General features: G+C 43.6%; 1 protein-coding gene across 25 annotated transcripts in view; it reads right to left on the bottom strand.

The window, feature by feature from the left end:
- Nucleotides 1–21312, bottom strand: part of tcf7l2 (transcription factor 7 like 2) — a 95548-nt gene that overhangs the window by 15142 nt on the left and 59094 nt on the right. For 21 of the 25 annotated variants that reach the window (XM_086065114.1, XM_086065093.1, XM_086065113.1 and 18 more), the window contains 2 exons: nt 3715–3847; nt 1758–1860 (listed from right to left, as the gene is read on the bottom strand). In XM_086065114.1, the coding sequence (XP_085921240.1) occupies nt 1758–1860; nt 3715–3847 (236 nt within the window). Of the gene's footprint in view, nt 1–1757; nt 1861–3714; nt 3848–8452; nt 8882–21312 lie in introns of those variants that run through there. The other 4 variants (XM_086065094.1, XM_086065098.1, XM_086065105.1 and 1 more) reach the window with 2 other exon arrangements.

The following is a 21312-nucleotide window of genomic DNA, read 5'->3' as shown; positions in this document are numbered from 1 at the left end:
CCTCAAGTCGGCCTCTTTTATTCTCATTTGATCGGGGACAAAAATCTGGGGGATTGCCGCGCGGCGGATCAAAGGCGGGGTGGGAATAAACTCCCGACAATTTTGAACGCTGCAAATCTTGATAGCGCCGGCTAATTAAATTTCATAACCCTTCGCTCGGTGTGCCCCCCCCCCCTCCACCCCCCCGAGCTGGAACTAGGTGTTTTGTTGTGATAATTAAAGACGAAGTGCGGTTCCCTTTAATGGAGCCATCACGCTAATTGAGGTCTACACATCCAAAAGACAAACAATAATGAATGTAAATTTATACCAAAAATAAAGTGCAGCAAATCAAAGGGCGGCGTGGCGGCGCTCGGGGGCCCTTTCTCACTATTTAGACGGCGGCGAGAAAACATTAAATTAACAGAGCTTAATTTGTAGCCTTTTGTCATATTAACAAGTGTTGACAAGAGTTACCCAGGGAGAGTCCCCGTGCGGGATTGCGGGTAAAAGGCGGGCAATCGCCGTTCATTTACTCTAATTTGACCCTACAGAGACATGCAAAGTAGTGTGCGCCATAATAAAAAAAATTAAATAAAACTGTAACGGGGAACCCTCGTCAGGATCCAGAAAGTTTGGGGATCGGATTTTTGTTTTTTTCTACAAATGAAAACATTAAAGGTTGGGACAAGCTTCTGTCAAAATACCCCAAGGAGCAACAAATGTGGCACCTCTCATTCAGCCAGTTTTGAAGGGGAGGTCCTGTCTCATGCAAATGAGGTAGGTGCAAGTATTTAAGTACTTTAAGTGCAAACTGCAAAATGCTTCAATCCAATTTTCACTCTTGGAGGCAACACTTTACGGAATTACGGACACATCGGCAAGCACAAATGCCCGCGTCGCCATCCTACACGTCACAAAGCTCATCAGTCAAGCATGGGCTGTTGGTCTGCGCATCGAACAACACTGCAGCTCTGCTTAGCTTTGAACTATCCGGTGAAATTCAGAATGGCGGCCCATTTTCAATGATGTTAATTTTACATGATAAGAGAACCGACTCCAATAAATTCCTGCTATTACAGCAAGATAAGGACCAAGTGTCGCCGCAAACAGCAACATTCCTACTGTAATTGACACCGTCCACATTGAATGTTTAGAATTGCCAAAAATTGATCCCTAAAACACTTCATCACTTCATCTTGAAAATATTATGGATGATCATCTTTCAGATTTTTTTTTACTTTGAAAAATTATACTTTCCTAGACAAAAAATGATGTAGGGTAAATTTGACTCTATTTAGAGTCGTACCAAATAGACTCAATTTTAGAGTAGGCTAAGATTCACACTAGAAAGAGAGTAAAATAAAAGTCGCTCAAGGGTTGAGGAACGAAGTCACTCGAAATAGAGTCAAATTTACACTACATAATTTACTGTGTATTTGCTTCAGTAACATCAATAAGAGAACAAAGGTATACAGACAGCGGTGAATATGAGTTTCTTCTGCGGCTAACAGAGGTCAGATTCCACAGAAAAAACACAAATACGTTCACTGAATTTGTATCCAGTCAAATCCCCGTATATTTGGGGTTTGGGATTCACAAATTTATAGGCCAATCTTTTTAGTGTGAGCGTCAATTACTCGCTGATTTTATTCACCATTAAAAGCCCATTTGTCATATGTCGCTTCAAGGTTTGTTTATACTTAATTCTGAAAGATGACTTCTCCTAACTTTTCACAGTACAAAGAGTAAAAAAAAAGAGAAGGAGATTCGCTTACTGTGGTACTAACCATCCTAGGGGATGGGGGATCTGGCCGACAGCGCCAGGTGACAGCGGGTAATAAGGAGAAATATCTGGAGGATGCGGAGGCCTTGGTATTCCTGTGGAAATAGAAGATGACATGAGCGCCAAGAGGAGGTGGACAAGATGAAGAATCAAATCTTTTGTCAGAATCTGGAGTGTCGCACACATCACAGGAGGAGGAAGCCTTGTTTGCTGGCGTGTACACTCACAACGCCCAAAAAAAAAGAAGAAGAAAAAAAGAAGAAAAAAAAAAAATCACACTTCCTGATCAAAGGCCTCACCAGGCGACAGCGGCACAATGTGTTTGGAGGAGGCAGAGAGGGGAGAGAGGTGACGAAGAGGAGGAGGGGAGTAAAAAAAAATAAAAAATAAAACACAAGACACGATTCTTGTCACATTTGTCACACGAATTCGGGAGATTAATGATCTAAAATGACGGAGGTTTAGAAGTTAACAAAACTCAACAATATCATTATGCCGCTGCATGTGATCAGAGGGAGGTTGCCTCCTCATTCCCTGTCACCGACATCATTCCTATATGCGCGACAAAAGCTATCGGAAATATGCAGCTGTTAAACATTGTTAGCAAAGCGATTTAGGCTAATTGGTGACAGCGGGTAAAAAATGTACAATTGTCTTTGGGGAGCAAGCTCCTTTGATTTAGCCACATCAATCAAATCATACGGCTCGAATCGTAGTAAGAGTGTCACTTCTGACTGTATGGAGACGAATAACAATAAGATAAATGAAAGTACATAATATTAGCTTTGGATTAAACGAAGCTCGTATGCTAATGCTAGTTAGCGATCACAAGTTTAAAAAGTTGTGACTTTACAATATATGGAGATACATCACATAATGGCAAGGTGGATGAGTAGCTAAGATTAATTAATGTTTTATTTGAATAGCTCAATTGGCTATAGATGAAGTGAAACTACTTGACTTGGAGCAGATAAGGCTGATGCTAGCTAGCTAGCTAGCTAGCGAGCGAGTCAACAAATTCACAACGTATGGAGATACATCATATACAGTACTGGTACAAAGTGTGATAAGCTTTGAATGTAGTAAAGCTACTTGAATTGTAGCAGATACAGCTAATGCTAGCTAGCAAGCTCAGTCGAATAGAGGCATGAGTGAATGTGGCACTAAAACGACGACTTTGACTTCCACATTTTTATAGGTCAGACAAGAGATGAGCCCTAGACTACATTTTCTGATTAAAATATCTCTTTTGTTTATTTATTTATTTATTTTTTTCACATTGATGATTATTGGTTACAGCCAAGTAGTGCTCTCAAAACCTTCGTTGGGCAATAACATAAGAACAAGACATCTTTCGCAGGCTTCCTCATCCTGCCAACATAGCTGAAAAAGCATCACGAATGAAAGTATCTTCAGGCTGAGGCGTAAAAAAATGTGTTGTGCATTTTGGAACGCTATTCTGCTAAAAGCCACACACAAGCGGCCCACCAGACCTAATATGCCTCATTAATTAATTAAACACTGAGTCCCGATTAGGCCGCCCCATTACGCACTGCATTAAACAGCAGCTGGTGCATTATTTCCCCCCCTTGTAAGGGCCGTTGTAATAAGGCGACATCATTACCTAAAAGACTGACTGGAGACCAATAAAATACGAGATAATAGAACTCAATGGCTCAACATTGAAGAGGCAGGTTGGCCATAAACAAAATAAGGCAACAGAGGTCAAGCTCCAAACAAGGCCCCAGAATGATTAATGTGAGAAAAATGGAAGATCCACAGCGGTGTAGGGTTGCATCCGTAATCACAGATTCGGCCGCAGCGTCCAAATAACCCTCATATTTCTTGACCCAAATGCTTCAGATGCAAAAACAGTCTTTGTTTCAAGTCTTGTAAGTAAAATTCAAAGGTATTTGGTGTCTACTTAATCCAGAGCCCCCAACACTTGCCTGTTTTGGGGTCCACGTCTGTCTGTAGGTGAGGTGGTGGGTTCCCTGGCGTGAAGTGCTCATTGCTGTAGGTGATCAGCGGTGTGAGAGGGTGCACGTGGTGAGGGTGCTGAACCACTGGAACCTTATTCGACTGCAGAAAGGAAAAAAAGACAAGAAAGAAAAGAGGCCATGGTTTAATATTTTGGGGAAACGTAAAAATAAGAGCGTATCATATTCCGGGTGTCTTGGAGGCGCCAAACCGCCGGGCCTCAGTGAAAACAGAGTGGTTTGTAATTAAAAACACTTCTGCGGTGTCACACTGGAATCCAGCGAGAGTCTACGAGGCCCTGGGGGGTTGCCGCTTCTCATTTGGGGCCTGATGTGTGATGAAGCGCTCGTAACCACAGCTTCGGCGCAAGTAATCGATCTTGTGCAAACCGCCGAAAATCAAGGCAGGGCATGTAAATCCAGAGTCATTAGCGGCTTCGGTCAACGCGCCACTGTTCCCCCCCCCCCCGTCTTTCTCGCTTCCCCCTGGGGCCTGATTCTAGAGAGGGTAGGAGGACTGCATCCTACTAAAAGGGTTAGGAGCTGAAAATCCATTTCTGCATGTTTGCCAAATTACTTCGAGCAATGTAATCTTCTCTTTGTGCTCTTAAGTGGCGCAGCCCACCCTTTCCCTTTTTTTTTTTTTCAATTACCCAAAGATTACAGTGGAGCGGCCGTGGGGGGCCCCCCAATGTTCCGTGCCTGGGACCGTACCCCCGGCCACCAGATAACCAGATTAGAGCGCTGCTGTAGATTAAGCCTGGTGGCTTTTGCCCCTTTACCCACACATCCTTATCCTGTCCTCAGCAGCCAAAGAAGGAGCACTAATCAGGCTTATCATAACATGGATGATATGTTGAAGGGGGCGGGGGGGGGGGGTAGTGAGGTGGGAAAGGGGGAGGGAATAGGGTGGATCTGCTTGAGTGCATGGTCTCGTGTAGGCCCTCACGCAACCTCATTAGTGACTTAAATCTATGCATAAAAAAACGCCAAAGTAGGAGTGGGTTTGTGTTGACTTTGAAAAGCATTAATGGGACTGGGAAGGGCCAATATGTGATATTGGAATTTGTAATTGGTCTAACCCGATGCTTTGGTGCAAAATGACTCAGGTTAATATTTGGAGTTGGATAGGTAGAGTAGGTAGGTAAAGCTGTCTCTTCCAAGACCTTTTCTATCGTGGTTGGAGAATTGTGGAAGGTGGCCTGGGAGGTGGGTGGTGGTGGTGGTGGTGGTGGTGGGGGCTTGGGGGGGCATTCCCTATTGCCATGGTCCCAATGAAAGATTAATGAACCCCTGCAGAACTCCAGGGAGGCAAGCGAGACTCTTGGGACTCATTCACAGCCCCTGAGCTGAAAAGGCTGTGGAGGAGTGGGGTTGAGCAGAGCAGGGAGGGTTGGGTGGGGTAGAGGGGCAGGGGGGGGCGTATATGTGCTTGTGTGTCGAGTTGGAGGCGTGGGGGTGCGAGGTGGAACGGGATTCGTTAGAAAGAAACACAAACCGAGGCGCTCGTGATCTGATCTGCACATCCAGAATAGACGGGATGATGGGGAGGAAAAAAAACAGGATGATGACAGCTGCCGCATGCAGCTGACGAGTTCTGTCGCTCTTCCTCTCTTTCCCTGTTCCCTCCTCCCCACTCTCACCCCCCCCCCCCCCCCCCCTCCTCCTCCTCCTCTCACCTCCTAACCTCCTCCTTCACGAATCCCTGCTCCTCCCTCGGGTAATGATGTGAAAGAATGTTGTCGATTCTTCATCTGCGTTCTGAAAAGCTTTACTGGCCATTTGAAGGAACTCTTTTGTCCACAGGCCTCGGCCATTGAGAGGACGGTTCAAAATGTCCGAATCCCAACTTAAAGAGAGGGAAAAGGGTTAGAGACTAATGGATTTACATCATAAACCCCCTTTTTGTATTTTGATACGTTCACAAAATCTTTTGGGTTTTCAGGAGTTGGGTACAAATTCATACCAAGCCCCCTTTCCTATGTGAGGTACAAACTGCAGTGGGTTGTCGGAGTATCAGAATTACTGGCCGGTGGGTCAGATAGAAGACAAAGCCCTTTTCCTCCCCAAAAATCTTGTCTTGAAAAAAAAAAGAGCCAATTCCAGATATTGTCCATTGTTGTTTAATGGCTGGCAAGTTCAGCACTTGGCGGTTAACGATCTTCTACGATGTGCGCGAACGATCAACTCAGGCGGCAGACATCAGTATCCCCTCCGGTTGTCAATGACGTCAAGGTAAGAACCCGGCAGCCGCTGCAGGAGCGAGGCCCCGCACCTGGCTCTGAATCCTTGCATTCGACTGGCTCGGGCGCTTCTCGTCACACAACATCGACACAAAAAAAAAAAGCGCCGTCGGGAGACAAAAGCGGGCGACGTGGGAGGCTTCTCCACAAGGGCCAGGGTAAGAAGAAAGAACGTTTCCTGGCCCGACACCCCCGCTGACTCGCATCCTTCGTCACTCGAGCAAACAAAAATAGCATCAGACAATAAAGACGTCCGAGCTTTTCAAGCCTCCAAAAGACACCTCGCACTCGCAAGACCCTGAAAAACAACTGGCGTCAATGAACACACAGACTCCGTCTATTGTCCACGACACGCAGGGTGCCTGCTCGCCGAGTAAGGCAACATACTCGAGTATAAGCGTGGGATTTGCCACCTCCGGTTACTGCTACTGATATTACCAGCGGTTCTATTTATTCACTGCTTTTCTCCTACTTCCCACTGTGGGGCTTATATTAAAAACAGAGGTTTTATTCCCTTTTTTTTTACCAGGCTGTTTTCCAACGGGCTATACTTTATGGCACCTTACCGATAAGGCACCAGACTGCAATCTACCAAGGATCATCATGTCCACATGACAAACCCGAATTTGCCTCGGAAGACAAAATGTGCACAGCACCAACCACAGTTGACCGACCTGATCAGGATTCAGCGTTCCGACTGGCTTAAAATTCCAACGCACCTACGGGCAACGGATGGGCTGCCCCAAGTCTCAACGCTAATCTATTTTTGGAAAGAGCAGTCACAAACTGTAAAAAGAGCCCTCGGGAGGTGGTCAAATCAATGTGATGCTTTAAGTCAGACCTCCAGTGAGAGAAAGGAGTCGGGGGGTGGGAGGGGGCGCAGGAGGTAGCGCAGGGGGCTCACAAAGTGACAGCAGGACAGACTGAGACAAAGGCAGCGAGGGCGGCGAGGTGAAGGCCGGACAGGAAAAAGCTGCTGGCCCCGCATTTCCGCCTGGTGGCACATCGCAAGGGGCCCTAAATGCAAAGGTGCCGACCTTGCGGGCCCCCGGAGGGCACGTAATACGCTAGAGTCCCGCCGCCTTTCTTCTGCTTTTGTGTCATGATATGATGAGTTGTCACAACAGCTCGCCGGACGCTAATGAGCTCCAAGTGGGGCCAGGGCAGGGACGAGGTTGAGGGATGACAGTGGAGTGATGGATGGAGGTCCTCGCGGGCCTCCGCATTCCGCCGCAGGCCTTGAAGGAAGGTGGCTCGCCGAGTTGACACCAGGCAGAAAAACTAAAGTGCATCACAGGGTGTCAGGGAGCTTAATCATCCCAATAAGGCCAGTATCCTAAATGTCAGTTTGTCAAAATCTGTTGATTATTTTTCTTTTTGGCGGGGCAGGGGTTGTGAACATCCCTCTGAGGCTTGAGCCCAAATCCTCAGATTCAAGCAGACAATCTAAAAGGAATACTTAAGAGATTAACGGCAATGGAATACGAAACGCCGAGACAAATTAAAGGCTTATCAGAGGCCGGATCCGCCGGCATTCCGCACTGATTAGCCCTCACAAATCATATTTCTCGGTCAGCCTGGGATTGATCCGGAAGTGTTGATCTCTTTTGCCGAGGGAGGATGCATCTCAGGGGGCAAATAAAAAAAGGGGGCGGAGACACCCCGAGATGTTTTATCGAACTTAATTATTCACTTTGCAGTCGTGACACGCCGACTTGCTTGATCAGAGCGCGGAACAAAAATATTATGTGGGCCAGAGCCTTTTGCTCCCCCGTCCTCGCGCTGCCGCTCAGGTCGCAAGTCAGCGCTCATTTCCCCGCTTGCCGCGTCTTTGATAGTCGGCACATCAAATGGAATGGCAGAGAGGACACGTTCTGATGTGTCACACATAAATAAAGCTGCGCGCAAGTAGCTTAAATATGAAGTGCTATTTGGTGGAAGTGTTGACAAATTGACTCTGGGGCGCGCACGTGCATTCAAGCTGCTTCCCCCCCCCCCCCCCCCTTAAACCCCGTCACCACCATCCTTCCTCTCCGCAACACTTTTCAACATAAACAGCCTCTTGAGCTCTCGTACCTGAGTTAAACGGGCGATATTGTGTCAAGAGCGCCAGCAAATTCTGCCTTTTGAAATGCAATCAGCCCCGCAGAATTTCACTTGAAAGGCTGGCAATCAGGAGTTTGAATTGGACGTCGACAAAAGAATATGTTAGGCTGTCAAGCTTATTGAAATTTTCCCTTGCCATGGATAAGACATGAGATTGATTAAATACGGTTTTGTCGGGTAAATAAAACAGCTTTTGACGGGGGGGGGGGAATACACTTGCAAAACGGAGCATGACGGCTTTTTAAAACGCATGCCACTTAGCATGTTTACATCAACCAAAAGCAGGTGTCCGCTGCTGCCTTAACAAACAACCGCTCAGCAAAATAGGGGCACCAAAAAAAGGGGTGCGGCCTACTCACCCAACTGCTCAGATTGAGATGCCAGCCGCCCACCCTATGGAGGAGTCCCGAGCCCGGGACGCCAGTCTCCTCCGACCCGGCCGGGTACATGACCAACCGCCCGCCCGCCCCCTCCGACCTCCCCCCCCGGCGATTCTTCGCCCTCCCTTGCTCCCCCTTGCACGCCGGCACAGAAGCTCCCTCTTTTGCCGCGCCGCTCAGCCGCTTCTTTCCTTGCCGCCTTCCCGCGCTGAGTGAAGTGTGCGTGTGTGTGGGTGAACTTGTGTTCATTGTGCACTCTCTCTTTACACTCGCCCGTGGCTGACCACTGTTCCCCAAGGGTGTTAGTCATTTGAGCAGCTCTCCGTCAGGCTCCGAGGCCTACTTCTGCCTCATCTCGCCTCATCCATCACACGCTCTCCTCTCCGAAAGTTTTGATACCGGTGACAATAAGTGGTGAGGTGAAAATGACCCCAGGCAGCAATAGTTAATAGCAAAAAAAAAAAGAAGAAGAAATCCCTGTTGTAAGGGTGTGTATGTGAGGTGGGAGGGGGGGGGGGGTCTCTGCCGTGCCTCCAGGATGCCAACAGACCAACCGGCAGCATGAAAAGCTCTGGCAAAGGGGTGGTGGGGACGGGGACGGGGGGGGATGAAACACAGTCCACATATAGAGGGCAGTACCCTTGCCAAACCAACACGGGTGGGGAAACATTCTTTTCAAGTTTATGACTACCGGTATTCCATTTTTGGAGCATTTGTTGGTGGCTGAATGTTTGGCCTTGAAAAAAACAAAAAACAATTCCTCTGAAGTTTTTTTTTTTTTTTTTTTTAGAATCACCTGGGCCAGATCAAATCCTCTAGCACTTTACTTAAGGCCCCACGAGGTCCTGATTTCAAGAATATTTTCAACAATTACACCCCAATTTATCTCCATTCAATACCCAGCACATTTAAAAATTTCTCCATTGTTTGTGGCAAAGTACAAGATTAATTAGTGACTGGGGCTAAAAATGACATGGAGACAAACCATCCTTGAATTATAACGAAATGCCTCAAACAAAAAAAAGATATCTACATAAAGAACACTCTAGAATGGATTTCAATTTTGAGATATTAAAGTGAAACATTTTCACCGATTTATTTATTCTTGCAAATACAAAATAAAAACCACAACTTTTCAAAAAATAATTTTGGTTTAATGTATTTAGTTTTTTGGACCTCAAATTACAAATATCTTTAATGACCTAACATCCAACCGCCTAACAACAAGAACCACACTAAATTAAATATTTATAGCATACATTATTTAAATGTGTGCACTGTATCTTGAAAAAAATACTCATTGATTAAAGCCTAAATGAAAGTTTAAACATGTTTAATTCTATCGTATCAATTATTTAATTTCAAGGAGAAAACAGGGCGCTTATATCTTTTATCTCCCTACTTTATCAGCACGTTCGTCAAAGCCTAATTTCCGTGAGCATGTGCATCTTTCAAACTTTTCAATATATGTAAATTTAAATGTAAATGTTCCCCGTGGCGCGTCCCGCAGGCCGAGAAGCTGAAGCGAGTGCCGTCCCGAGGCCCAAAAGACAAAACAAAGCTGAGGGAATGTCACACACACAATAGTGCGGGGTGGCGGCAGGGGGGGCTCCCTGGCTCGACAAGTAAAAGAGCCCCACGACGAGGCGGCGGCTAATTGCCCGCCCTCCCCGTCCATTCAGCCGGGACCCGCCACACTCCCGCCGCCTTCCTTTTGTCCCACGTGCACTTTCTTAAGTCAATGCAAAGTGATGGGCAGCTCGCCATCGCGCCGCACAACCGCATCAACAACACACACACAAAAAAAAAAAAAAAACTTTAAAAAAAAAAACAGAGGGAGGGAACAGGAAATAGTTTCCATTTCAATTAAAAGTGTTGCAAGAATTAAGAAAGCAGGGAAAAATCATAATAAATTTAAAGTTTATGTATCTTTTTTTAGTCAAACGTGATTACTTTTTGATAGAGACAACTGTAATTGAATCTGAGTCATTTTATATTTTTCACAAATATTTTGAAAGAGAAAAAGTATTTTAAAAATGCACCTTATTTGTTGTAGCTTAATATTAATCGCATTTGATAAAACAACAAATATACAAATGAGAGATTTTGTGGCAAACTACAAAATATAATAGATAGATAAACAGATAAATAGATAGATAAAGATAGATAAATAGAATAGATAGAGAAATAGATTAACAAGAGATAGGGACAAACAATCCAAATTCCATTCAACACTAATTGAAAACTTGCTAAATAAATACAATGAATGTCTTCATTAATTTCAATTCAATTCGAAAAGACAGCAAACAATAATCATCATCATCTTTATCCGGACGCCTTCGACTAATTCATTCCTGTCAGCCTGTCAGGACAAAGCAATCAAACACTGCCTTTCATTAATCCAAATTGTCAATCTGTCACTTAGCAACATAAGTGTTATAAATTACCCAAATGGACCCGGCGGGAGAAAAAGCCACAAATAAAACCGAAAGCCATGCAGGAGTGAAATGATATTTGCAAATAAAAAAAAATAGTGTGTAAAGTCTTACCATTTAAAAGAGCTGTATTTGGGATGCTGCTCGCTTCCTGGTTAAAACACGCATGCTGCCACTCGTGCTCGTGCACTCACTCCAAGCAGACTCCCACCGCCATGTCAGCCACTAATCCACTGGGGGGCAGCACCTCGTTGACGGCGGCCCCCCTCGCTCACGCCCCGATGGGTTAAGCCGATAAGACGGCGGGCTGTTGCCGCGGCGACGAGCCGGCCCTTCGGGGTCGAGCCGATGCCGCGGACGCCGCCCCGGCCTGACGCTCCCGGGCGTGATCCGGCGCTCCGTCGCGCCGTCCGCCCGGGACTCCCTCGCTCGCCCCCTTCGCGCGTCTTCATATCCGCCACCCCACCCATGCCACCGGCCCTTTTGTGTACGCGTCTCCCGTCTTTGATAAAGTGAAAAGCAAAAGAAGAGAGGCTTTCACTCACCGGCACGGCGGACATAAGGCGAGTGGAGTGTTGCGTCTTTTTAAGAGTTGCCCTAACTTGGCTAAACTCGAGCAGCGGGGTCTCTCTCCCGTCATGTCAGTAATCCCCCCCACCCCTAAAAAAAAAAAAGAAAAGAAAAAAAACTAGCCACGCTCCATTCAGCACCAGTCACACTACATTAGGCGCAAAATCGAGGAGTGGAAAAAGCATTCCGAAGATTTTCTACTGGGGGGAAAAAGCGTCAAAAAGAGCCGGCGTAACGCTTCCAAGGCTGCTGAAAAAGTCACCGGCAACGACGGCAAACTTGCTGACAATTACAACAACAACGGCGGCGGCATCTAAAAAAGCAAAAGCGGCAAAAAATAGAGAAAAGCAAGGCGGAGGATCCAGCGGAGGCAAATTGCGGCCAAGTGGCGTCGGCGCGAGGAGGAAGCCCACTCTTAAAGCCGTGATCCGACCAGCCGGCGCTCACCACCGCTGTGAGCCTTTCAACCGCCGCAGATAAAAAATGACTATTGATCTTCAAATGCTGATAATTGAAAAGATCAAAAAGATTCAACAAAAAGGGACAAAAGGAAAGGAGAAGAAAAATCAAGAATGCAGCGACTTACCATGTTGTGCGTCCTCTCCTTTTTGTTGCCAGTTTTTTGGAGGGTTTTTGCGCTTTTAAAAAGAAAAAGTATTTCGCATTGAAGGTGTCAAATTTTTTCCAGCCTCGTCTCTTGATCGTATTACTTCCGCGGTCCTGCTTTCCAATGCGTCTGAACTTTTTCCCTTTTCTCTTTTATTTTGTTTGTGCTACCTTGCCTTTTCCCCCCCTTCTTTTTTTCCTCTTCTTTTTCTTCTTCTTCTCGGCTTTAGGACTTTAAAAAGCCTCGCCGCCGCCGCCGCCGCCGCCGCCGCACGCGCACCCGCTCGCTCGCTCGCTAAAGCAGCACAAATTATCTCGCCACCTTGCGCAGCGCTCTGATGCTTTTGGCCGCCAACTTTGCGAGGCCCTTTTACGACTGCATCAAAATTAGCATTGTCAAAGCGGTTAATGAATATTAATATTGTATTTGTCATTGGAGCTGGCCCATTGCTGAACTCCGAGTCATCCATCAGGGACAAGATTAAGCACACAATTATTTCTGACTGACAGGGACCAAATCTGGAAGATTTTTTTTCCCTCCCTTCTTCCCCCCCCCTCCGACAATTTAAAGAAAAAGACACAACATCGTCTTTTAGGTGCCTCCCACGAGACCGGGCCACATTAATACACTTTTAATGAAGCAAGATTCCATACTTACTTGAAGAGGGGGGGGGGGGGGGGGTTGGAAAAGAAAAAAGGAGAAAAATATACTTAAAAACCTTGTGTTTCGTTGTTCTGACGGCAGATATGAGATTTAGTCATCTTTTCTTCTTTTTTTCTTTGTGCGGACAATAATGGATTTTGCCACGAGCGCTGCTTAAATTTATCATGAAACATTTATTAAGAAAACGTTGGACCCCCGGCGTTCGCCGTCTCCCTCGGCGGAGCGCTGCCGGGCTGACCGCCGCGCACGGCCGAGGACCACACAGGCCCTCTCTACTGCATCCGGCAAGGGAGGGGGGGGGGGGGGGGGGGTAAAAGCCGGCTAACGTGTCACTTTTCAAAGGAATTATGTCATTCCAAGTCAATTACCAAATGATTCGTGGGAGATGTTACTTTCCCCGATAATTATTTAGCCCTTTTAAGACCAATATTAAGGTTCCTTTTTCTATTGTTTCCTATTTTTATTTTGCACTTTTAGAATAGTATTTTATTAATTTTCCTACTATTTTTGCTCATATTCCTACCATTGTTTTGCACCTTCCTACAATAATTTTGTCCCATGTGTAACTGTGGGCCTTTTTTCTGAACATTATTTTGCCAATATTTTAGCCCTTTCCTAATATTATTTTTGCCCCTTTTACAACTATTATTATGCCTCCTTTTGCGATAATTATTTTTGTTGCAGTGCCACATAACTATGTGAAACGAAGCACAAAAAAATAAATACATTTGTTAACAAGAAAAGCATTAGATGTGCCACACAAATGGCAACCAAAATTAAAAAAAGATCAATCCCAAATTGTAAATGTGATTACTGCCCTTTTCATGTCATTATTTTGTCCCTTTCCTACCATTATTTTTGTCAAAAGATCAAATAAGTCTGTATGAAAAAAAAAGCCAAAAGGATTATCAATCTTAATTTAAAAATGTAGCAGATGTGAAAACGCCAGCCCAAAAATAATTCCCAAATCATAAATGTGAATTTCTGTTCTTTTTTTCCTCGCATCATTTTGTCCTGGATCATTATGAGTTCTATTTGTAAAACAAAACGACAACAATTTGAAGACGCGGCAGATGTGAGGCACAAATGGCAGCCTCCCCGTGAATCGGCGGCGAGGGTCGAACTGTGGCCCTCGTCGGACCCGAGTAAGCGGCCGACAGACATACGGACGAAGCGAGCGGGCGGGCGGACGGGCGACCACCCCGCAGGCTGCCCTAATACCATTAGCAACCCTTAGATGAACACACTAAATTGGCTTTTGTTCTCCAGGTGCAGATCCGGCACACAGATGGTGTTTTCTTTTTCTTTTCTTAAGTCGGTGGCAAGCGCGGGGGAAAGTTTGCTCGGCCGAAAAGCTGTTGGGTATATCTTTCGACTTGCTTTATATATATATATATATATATATATATACACACACACACACATATGAATATACACACACACACATATGAATATACACACACACATACGCACACACACACACACACAACCTAAACATTATTTAGTGGTTGAATTCATTTACAACAAATGCCTAATTTAACATTTTATTAAAACTGCCAATTTAGGAGACATGTCTAATCTTTTCAAATGGGTAACTTCATGTTATATTATTTTAATTTGTTTTTGGAAGAAATAAAAATTTCTGAAAAAGCTGATTTAAAAAAAAAAAAAAGTATCCAAAAACTTGGCCTACAAAAAAATTACAAATATAGTGGCATTAAAAAAATTGAAAATAAATAAATAGTACCCAAAAAATATATATTTTATGATTCAAGAACACGAAGAAGACTGAAGACTGTACTTACTACATAAACAAAATTCTAAAGCAGTCAATTTGACTACAAAACATGTTTAAAAAACAAATATATAAATCATTACTCCAAAAATAATGAATTGTATTGTAATTAACTGCCAGACCACCCAGAATTAAAGACGATAAATAACAAATAAAACGTGTCGACTCTTCACATTAATAAATCATCAGATATCAATATGATCGATTGTAATGAACGCCGCCACTATCAAACGCTGACATCACAGACATATCATTTTGGTCCTACGCTGAAGTCCCATAAATGTTATCGTTTTTCAAGGATGCTCCAAAAAAAGAATCCAAATGAGGTTTTAATTGTTGAGCAGATTAATCCCGCCGCCTAAAAAGATGTGGATTGGAAGGGCGAGCGAGCTATGGAGGGTGAGAGAGAGAGAGGCCCAGCGTGATCACATCGGCGCTGGTATCAAATTAACGCGGTGACTTTGAAACTTATTGATCTGCTATTAAGACACTGGTGAAGTTGATGAAGTGAGTGCTGTAGGTGACTCGGCCCACTTCAAAGCGGCCGCATAAAACAAGACGCGCTTTGATCAGGAGAGCGGGGCCTTCACACCACCGAAGGGTGGGGGGGGGATGGGGGAGCCACCCACCCTCACCCAAATTCTCCTCGCACTCAACCCGATCCGGCCCCGGATCCGGATCTGAAGGCACCAGGAGTCAGGAACAATTTCAAGGACGCCAATCATAGTTTTCAGTAAGGCACTTTTTTTTTTTACAGAGCAGATCAAATTGTATGACAATAATTTTTTTTTTTACCGCATTTCCTTTTTTTTCTCTTTTTTTTCTACACGAGTGCCTTTTGTACAGATGCGCGTTCTGATTCAAATGACAACACAAGGCGCCGATCGGCATTAACATTGAGCGGCGATAAAAATCCGGGAAGGAGGATTCTTCACGGCAAATACGGCGTGTAATAAGGCGCACAATGAGCCAGACAAAAGCAAGAGTGCCAGCGAGATAACGCCACTATTGTGTGCTGAATGCACCCCCCACCTCCCCTCAAACCCACCACCCACTTGGCTTAAGGCACACAACATTAAATGCGGCGCGCTGCCAATCACACCTGCAACCCCCCCCCCCTTCCCTTTTTCTTCTTCTTATTATTACCACTGGGTGGAGGTAGTAAGTTAATGTTTTTACATTTACTCAGCAAGCCGCGTTTGGGACTTTTTAAAGGCCACTCGCGTCAAATTGCTCGCATTCTGTAAAGAGTACAAATAATGCCAATTAAGCTGATAAAGACGTAAACATTTGAAGGATGGCAAATAATCATCATGAGGATACGATCATTTTGAAGGACAGAGAGATGCTAACGTTATGCGATTCACAGGACAAATACTGACATTTTACTTGAAAAGGACAGTAAATAATTCGACCAGAATACTAACATATTTTTTTTAAAGGGATACTTGGCACATTTAGCCATTTTCAGTGATAAAAAGTTAATATTTGGACTCCAATTCATTAGTATTTTTTATGTACAATTAATACCTTTAAAAACACATTTTGCCACTTGCTCTCGACTTAAAACAACATCACAGGTGCTCAGAGCTCAGGTAATGACCAATCAAGGTTCAGTTTGCAAACGTGATCACATGGTCAAACCCAGAAAATGGGCGAGCAAGTGCTGATGCCACTCGTACTTTCCATACGTAAAATTTCAATGAACTCAATGACTCGTAATTATGAGACGCACGATGATTCGGCGATGTGTTAAACCGCCGCAGTATAGCGCCAACTACTGGCCAGAAGGACTTCATTTAAGTATGGGCCTGATACCGATACTTGCTAATACAATTAAAATGCTAACATCATAGAGATATGATCATTTTTAAAGACAAAAAATGAATGCTGCCAACTAAAACATATTTTTGAAGTACGGAGGACAGCAAGTGATACGTTACCCTGAAAAAGATGCTAAATCCTAATAACATAGCTAGCTAGCTATTGTATGATGTTGCTTAAGAAGTGAATCCAATTTTCATGACAGAAAATCATAGTTTGACATATTTTGTGGCAATATTTTTGATAAACAACACAGCTGCCTATTTAGCTGAAATTTAAAAAAGTTTACGCCGCAACAATATATGACTGCTAGCCAACAATAAATAAATAAAAATGCTAACATCCCAAAAATATTTAAGGATAAATTGTTTTAATTGAGGAAATGCTCATTTTCTAGAAATCAAATTGAACACTTTGCAAATCTTTGGAATCTAAAAACCACAACATGACACGCTTCGTGTAGCCTCCACTGAGTTTACAACTTGACATAAATATTAACAGCGACATTAAGCGTCGACAAGTAGATGCGCACGCGTGGGTGCGTGCGCGCGCACGCGTGGGTGCGTGCGCGCGCACGGTCTAAGCCGTCTCTGTTTAATTAAGGGGCCTAAAACAGATGACAGTTAAACATTTCAAGCGCGCTTATCTCCTCCCCCCCCCCCCCCCCCCGTTTCCCTCATTTTGCTGGGCGGCGGAATTAGGAGCGCGGCGGGCGCGGCGTGTCGCGACAAGTCAGCAAAGCGACAAAACAGCCGTTTGCTGACAATTGCGTTGACGTTCTGCGACTTCCTTGCGTGTTTGAAGGAGTTAGAAAGGTTTGAGGGGTGCGTTGGGTGGGGGTGGTTCTGCGATAAATCAAATGCGGATTGGCGTAAACAGCTGGGGGGGAAAAAAGACAACTTCACTTAATTATGTATATATATATATATATATATGAATTGAAGCAGAGGAGGAAAAATTGCAATTAAAAAGGAGAAATAAAAGCTTGTTTGTGCCTTTTATCCCGACTGACAAAGACTTGATTCGCTTTTCCGCGATGATCCCCACCGCGGGAGCAGGCGCTGATGCAGATTGCCGAGAGTCAATGTCAAATCCCAGCACTAGAAAAAAATGTAATAAATAAGAAAAATAGGACAAAACCAGCAGTCCTACATTACTATACCCCTACCCTTACTCTGATTCCCCACCGCCATCATCATCATCATCATCATCATCATCATCATCACCTCAACTTGTAACGGGACAGCATTCAACATGACATTGACATACATAAATGCATACAGTGTTAAGATTGAGGTTAAAGAAATTGAAAAGGAGGGAGAAGAGCTGATTAAAAATATATTGTGTTTTTTTAAATCACACTTTCTACCTCTTTTAAAAAAAAAAAAAAGAGGGGGGGGTGCTCAGGGGCCACATTTGATCTTTAAATTGGACAGATGGGCTCGATGAGGTAAAAAAAAAAAAAGGGAAAAGAAGTAAAAATAAATTGAAAGCATGTATAAAATACTTCTATACTATATTATTTTTAATTGTATTATTTATAATCAATGAAATTATGATTAACCAAGTATTTATTCTACCAATTTTTTACATTCTTATTTTTGTATTTATAATAAATCAATGTACTGACAAATTATTTACAAACAAAACAAAACAAATTAACAAGCACATTAAATTAACAAATTGAACATGAAAAGTAGTTCAATTCGTGCAAGAAATAAACATTTTAATTCATGGTCATTTTTTGTTGTGTTATTTAATTTAAAACAATTAATTGTTTAATGCATTGGTTTTATTAATAATTCTTACTAACATGTTTAATAAGATACAAATAAAACTTAAATATTCATGTAAAATTATTTCGCAAAAATGCTTTATTTCATTGTATACAGTTACTCAATTGAAAATTTAATGAGATAAATGAACACAACACACATTTGCATTAGAATTTTTTTTACTAAATTGTCTCAAGTCAACACAACTGAAAAAATTGCTGATTTTAACAAAATAATAATTCATACAAATGTTTTTGTATTATGATTAATATACTGTAATTAGTATTTAACTAAACTTATTTTTTCTATTTTTCCATTAATTTCTTTTGTAAATGTCAACACCATACTTGGGACAAATGGGAGAAAAAAAAGGGAGGTGGAAGAGCTGTTACAAAAAAAAAAAAAGCAAGCATGTCTAAAAAGCAACCTGGGCCAATTAGTGAGGCGAAACGGAAGAGGGAGCTGCCTGCTACTTGTGCTTATGCGGCTTGTGCTGTTCTGCTGCCGCTGCCGCACTCCAAAGAGTCGGCGGGCCTCGCGGCGAAGCTGTCATGTTGGCGGGATTGATCAACAGGCCTGGCCATTGAAAATGGCACGTTGTCATAAAGAAGCCAAAGCCACGGGGAGTCACCTGCCTCTGTCCTCGCGCACCCCCCACAACCCCACGTGTGTAGAACCAAGCAAGCGTACCGATTCTGCACCCTCAACATATATGTATATATATATATACACGTATAGATATACAGTATACGAGCAATCTGGAATTCTGCTCCTCCTCCCACTCTCAGGCAATCTACCTCATCTCGTCCCTGAAGGTGGGAAAAAATGTGCCATCTTGGATATATATATATATATATATATTTTTTTTTTTTTTTACTCCACACACTATGCGCACGCAGCACAAGCCAGATAAGGCAACACAAAGGCATCGCGAAACACACGGCAGGTTGTGTAACGGCAAAATATACAGTAGCAGCGGGAAGGGGCGAAATCTACAGCGACATGACAATGGAGCCTTCAGCTAAAGCACGCTTGTGCTTGTGTAACAGGAAGATGAGAATGCTTGCTACTACGACGGAAACAACATCAAATATACATTTGCAAAATATGCAGTGCAATGAATGTGACAATCTACTACAGCCCAATTCAGTCATAACCCGACAACGCATTTGTTCATTGGAAACAAAACTATGGCAACCCAAAAGAGACAAAACACACAAGTGGTGCCTTGAGAAAAGAGTCTCAACTCAATTTTATTTCTAAAGCACTTTAAAACAACCATCACTTAATATTACTGCAGCTTACTGAAATTAGTTGTAACCGTCTCAATGCATGTCCACGTGTGTATTATACTGCCCCCAGGTGGCCAAGCCATGCACATCAGAATGAGGAGCACTACATATAATAAATGGAAGCTAATTTATTGAGTCATTTTTGTGTTTAAAACAAATGTTTTAAATATTAATTAGGTTTTGCTTTACAAGTGTGGCCACGGAATGACTTAAACTTGTATTTATATTTTTGCTAAATATAAAGTAAACTCGCAGCAACATAGAGGAGCAAAAAAATAAAGTTGTCTGTTTTATAATGGGGATAATGTTACTTTGCCAACTCGACATACATCACAAGGTAAACAGGATGTGGACCAAAAAAAAATCTATGGCAACCCAATGGATCTATAAAAGGGTCTATTTTTTTTAATAGTAATACGACATAATATTGCTGTAATCAAAGTATTACGACTTTGATTGAGGTTTTGTCCAAAATATAACCAGCGGAATACATTTTCGGGAAAAACAACTTCTGTTTTTAGCTGTCGGCAACAACGGGGGATAAAGTCAAACAAAAGTTACGGCAAACTTGCGAGTTCAAGGTAGCGAGGGTGGGGAGGTGGTGTGGGGGGGGCACTCTGAATGCGTGTCACGTACAGTTAACCTTTTTATCGGGCACGCCTGTGGTCTCATCAGTCGATGAAATTCTTCGCCGGCGGCCGGTGGCGGCTTAACCGAGGGGACGCCAACCAATAGAAAAATATTTCATTGTGTTAGCATTTCAAATGGCGAATGGAGGGCGTTGGGGGTGGGGAGGAGGGGTGGGGGCTCCAACCGATCGTTGCCAGCGGAATTAATTGCCTATTCCGAGAATAATGTCCCTTATCCGCGATCCTCGAAGGGCTCAACGTGAGCAGAGGCGGCTTTTTTTTTTTTTTTTTAAGTTTCAAAAAAGAAAAGTGCCTTGGGGGGCGGTGCAGGGGGCGGGTCATGGCCCATTTAGGCAAAAAAACAAAATGCACTCATCCGACATAATCCTGTTGACAAACGCATATGTTTTAGAACGCATATATATTAGTGCTCCTTAAACGGCGTTTAAAATAATGTAAAAAAAAACATTCAATAGCAATAATTTTTTCTTATATATGTTTAAGATTTAATTATTATTTTTTTTAAATACAATTCAAACGTTGCTGTGTTTGGCCAAAGCTCGATAAATGTCTCAAGACGGTGGGACCCCATTGACACTTTATCCTTTTATTTGGGGGGGGGGGGGGGGTGATTTAAACTCAGGCCCTGCTGGACATCAGCCAAGCATATGCGCTGACCCCGACTCATATCGGAGCATTTTCTTTTTTTTAGCCAGATCCCAAGCTAACCCTTTATGAAGCCGTCCGGCTTTTCAGACTCAAAACGGCATTAAAAATGCGGATTGTTCCAACGCTAAGACGGAAAAGCTGGGACCCCCCCACTGGAAAACTCTCGCGCTAATCAGTAAGAAAACACAGGCGAACAGTTAAGTTTTTTGTTGTTGATGTTTTTTTTGGGACGAGTGAACGAAATTCTTCGTCCGAAGGTGTCGATTTCACTCCTCGCCAGATGGAGGGGGCAAATTCACCGCAAGTCCCCCCCCCACCCCCATTACGCGCTTCCCCTGCGTTCATTGCGGATTCAGCCCGACAGAGTCAATCTTATTAACTTCCACGCCGGTTCACACATGACATTTGCTTCAATTTTTCCCTGGCCGACATCAAAAACATCAATTAGCAGCTGGAAAATGGGAAAGCGCGAGTGACGGACGCCGATAACGCCGGCTCATTTGAAGCGGGAGGGTAAATCTATTCTCCCGTTTTGAATGTGCTCATTACGATTGCCTGTTTTCAAAGAAGACCTCCAAAT

Source organism: Leptonotus elevatus, chromosome 20, assembly GCF_054856555.1.
Source record: "Leptonotus elevatus isolate MCC_2025b chromosome 20, RoL_Lele_1.0, whole genome shotgun sequence".
NCBI lineage: Eukaryota > Metazoa > Chordata > Actinopteri > Syngnathiformes > Syngnathidae > Leptonotus > Leptonotus elevatus.
The sequence above is the reverse complement of the archived record's forward strand: the minus strand, read 5'-3'. Positions and strand labels throughout refer to the sequence as shown.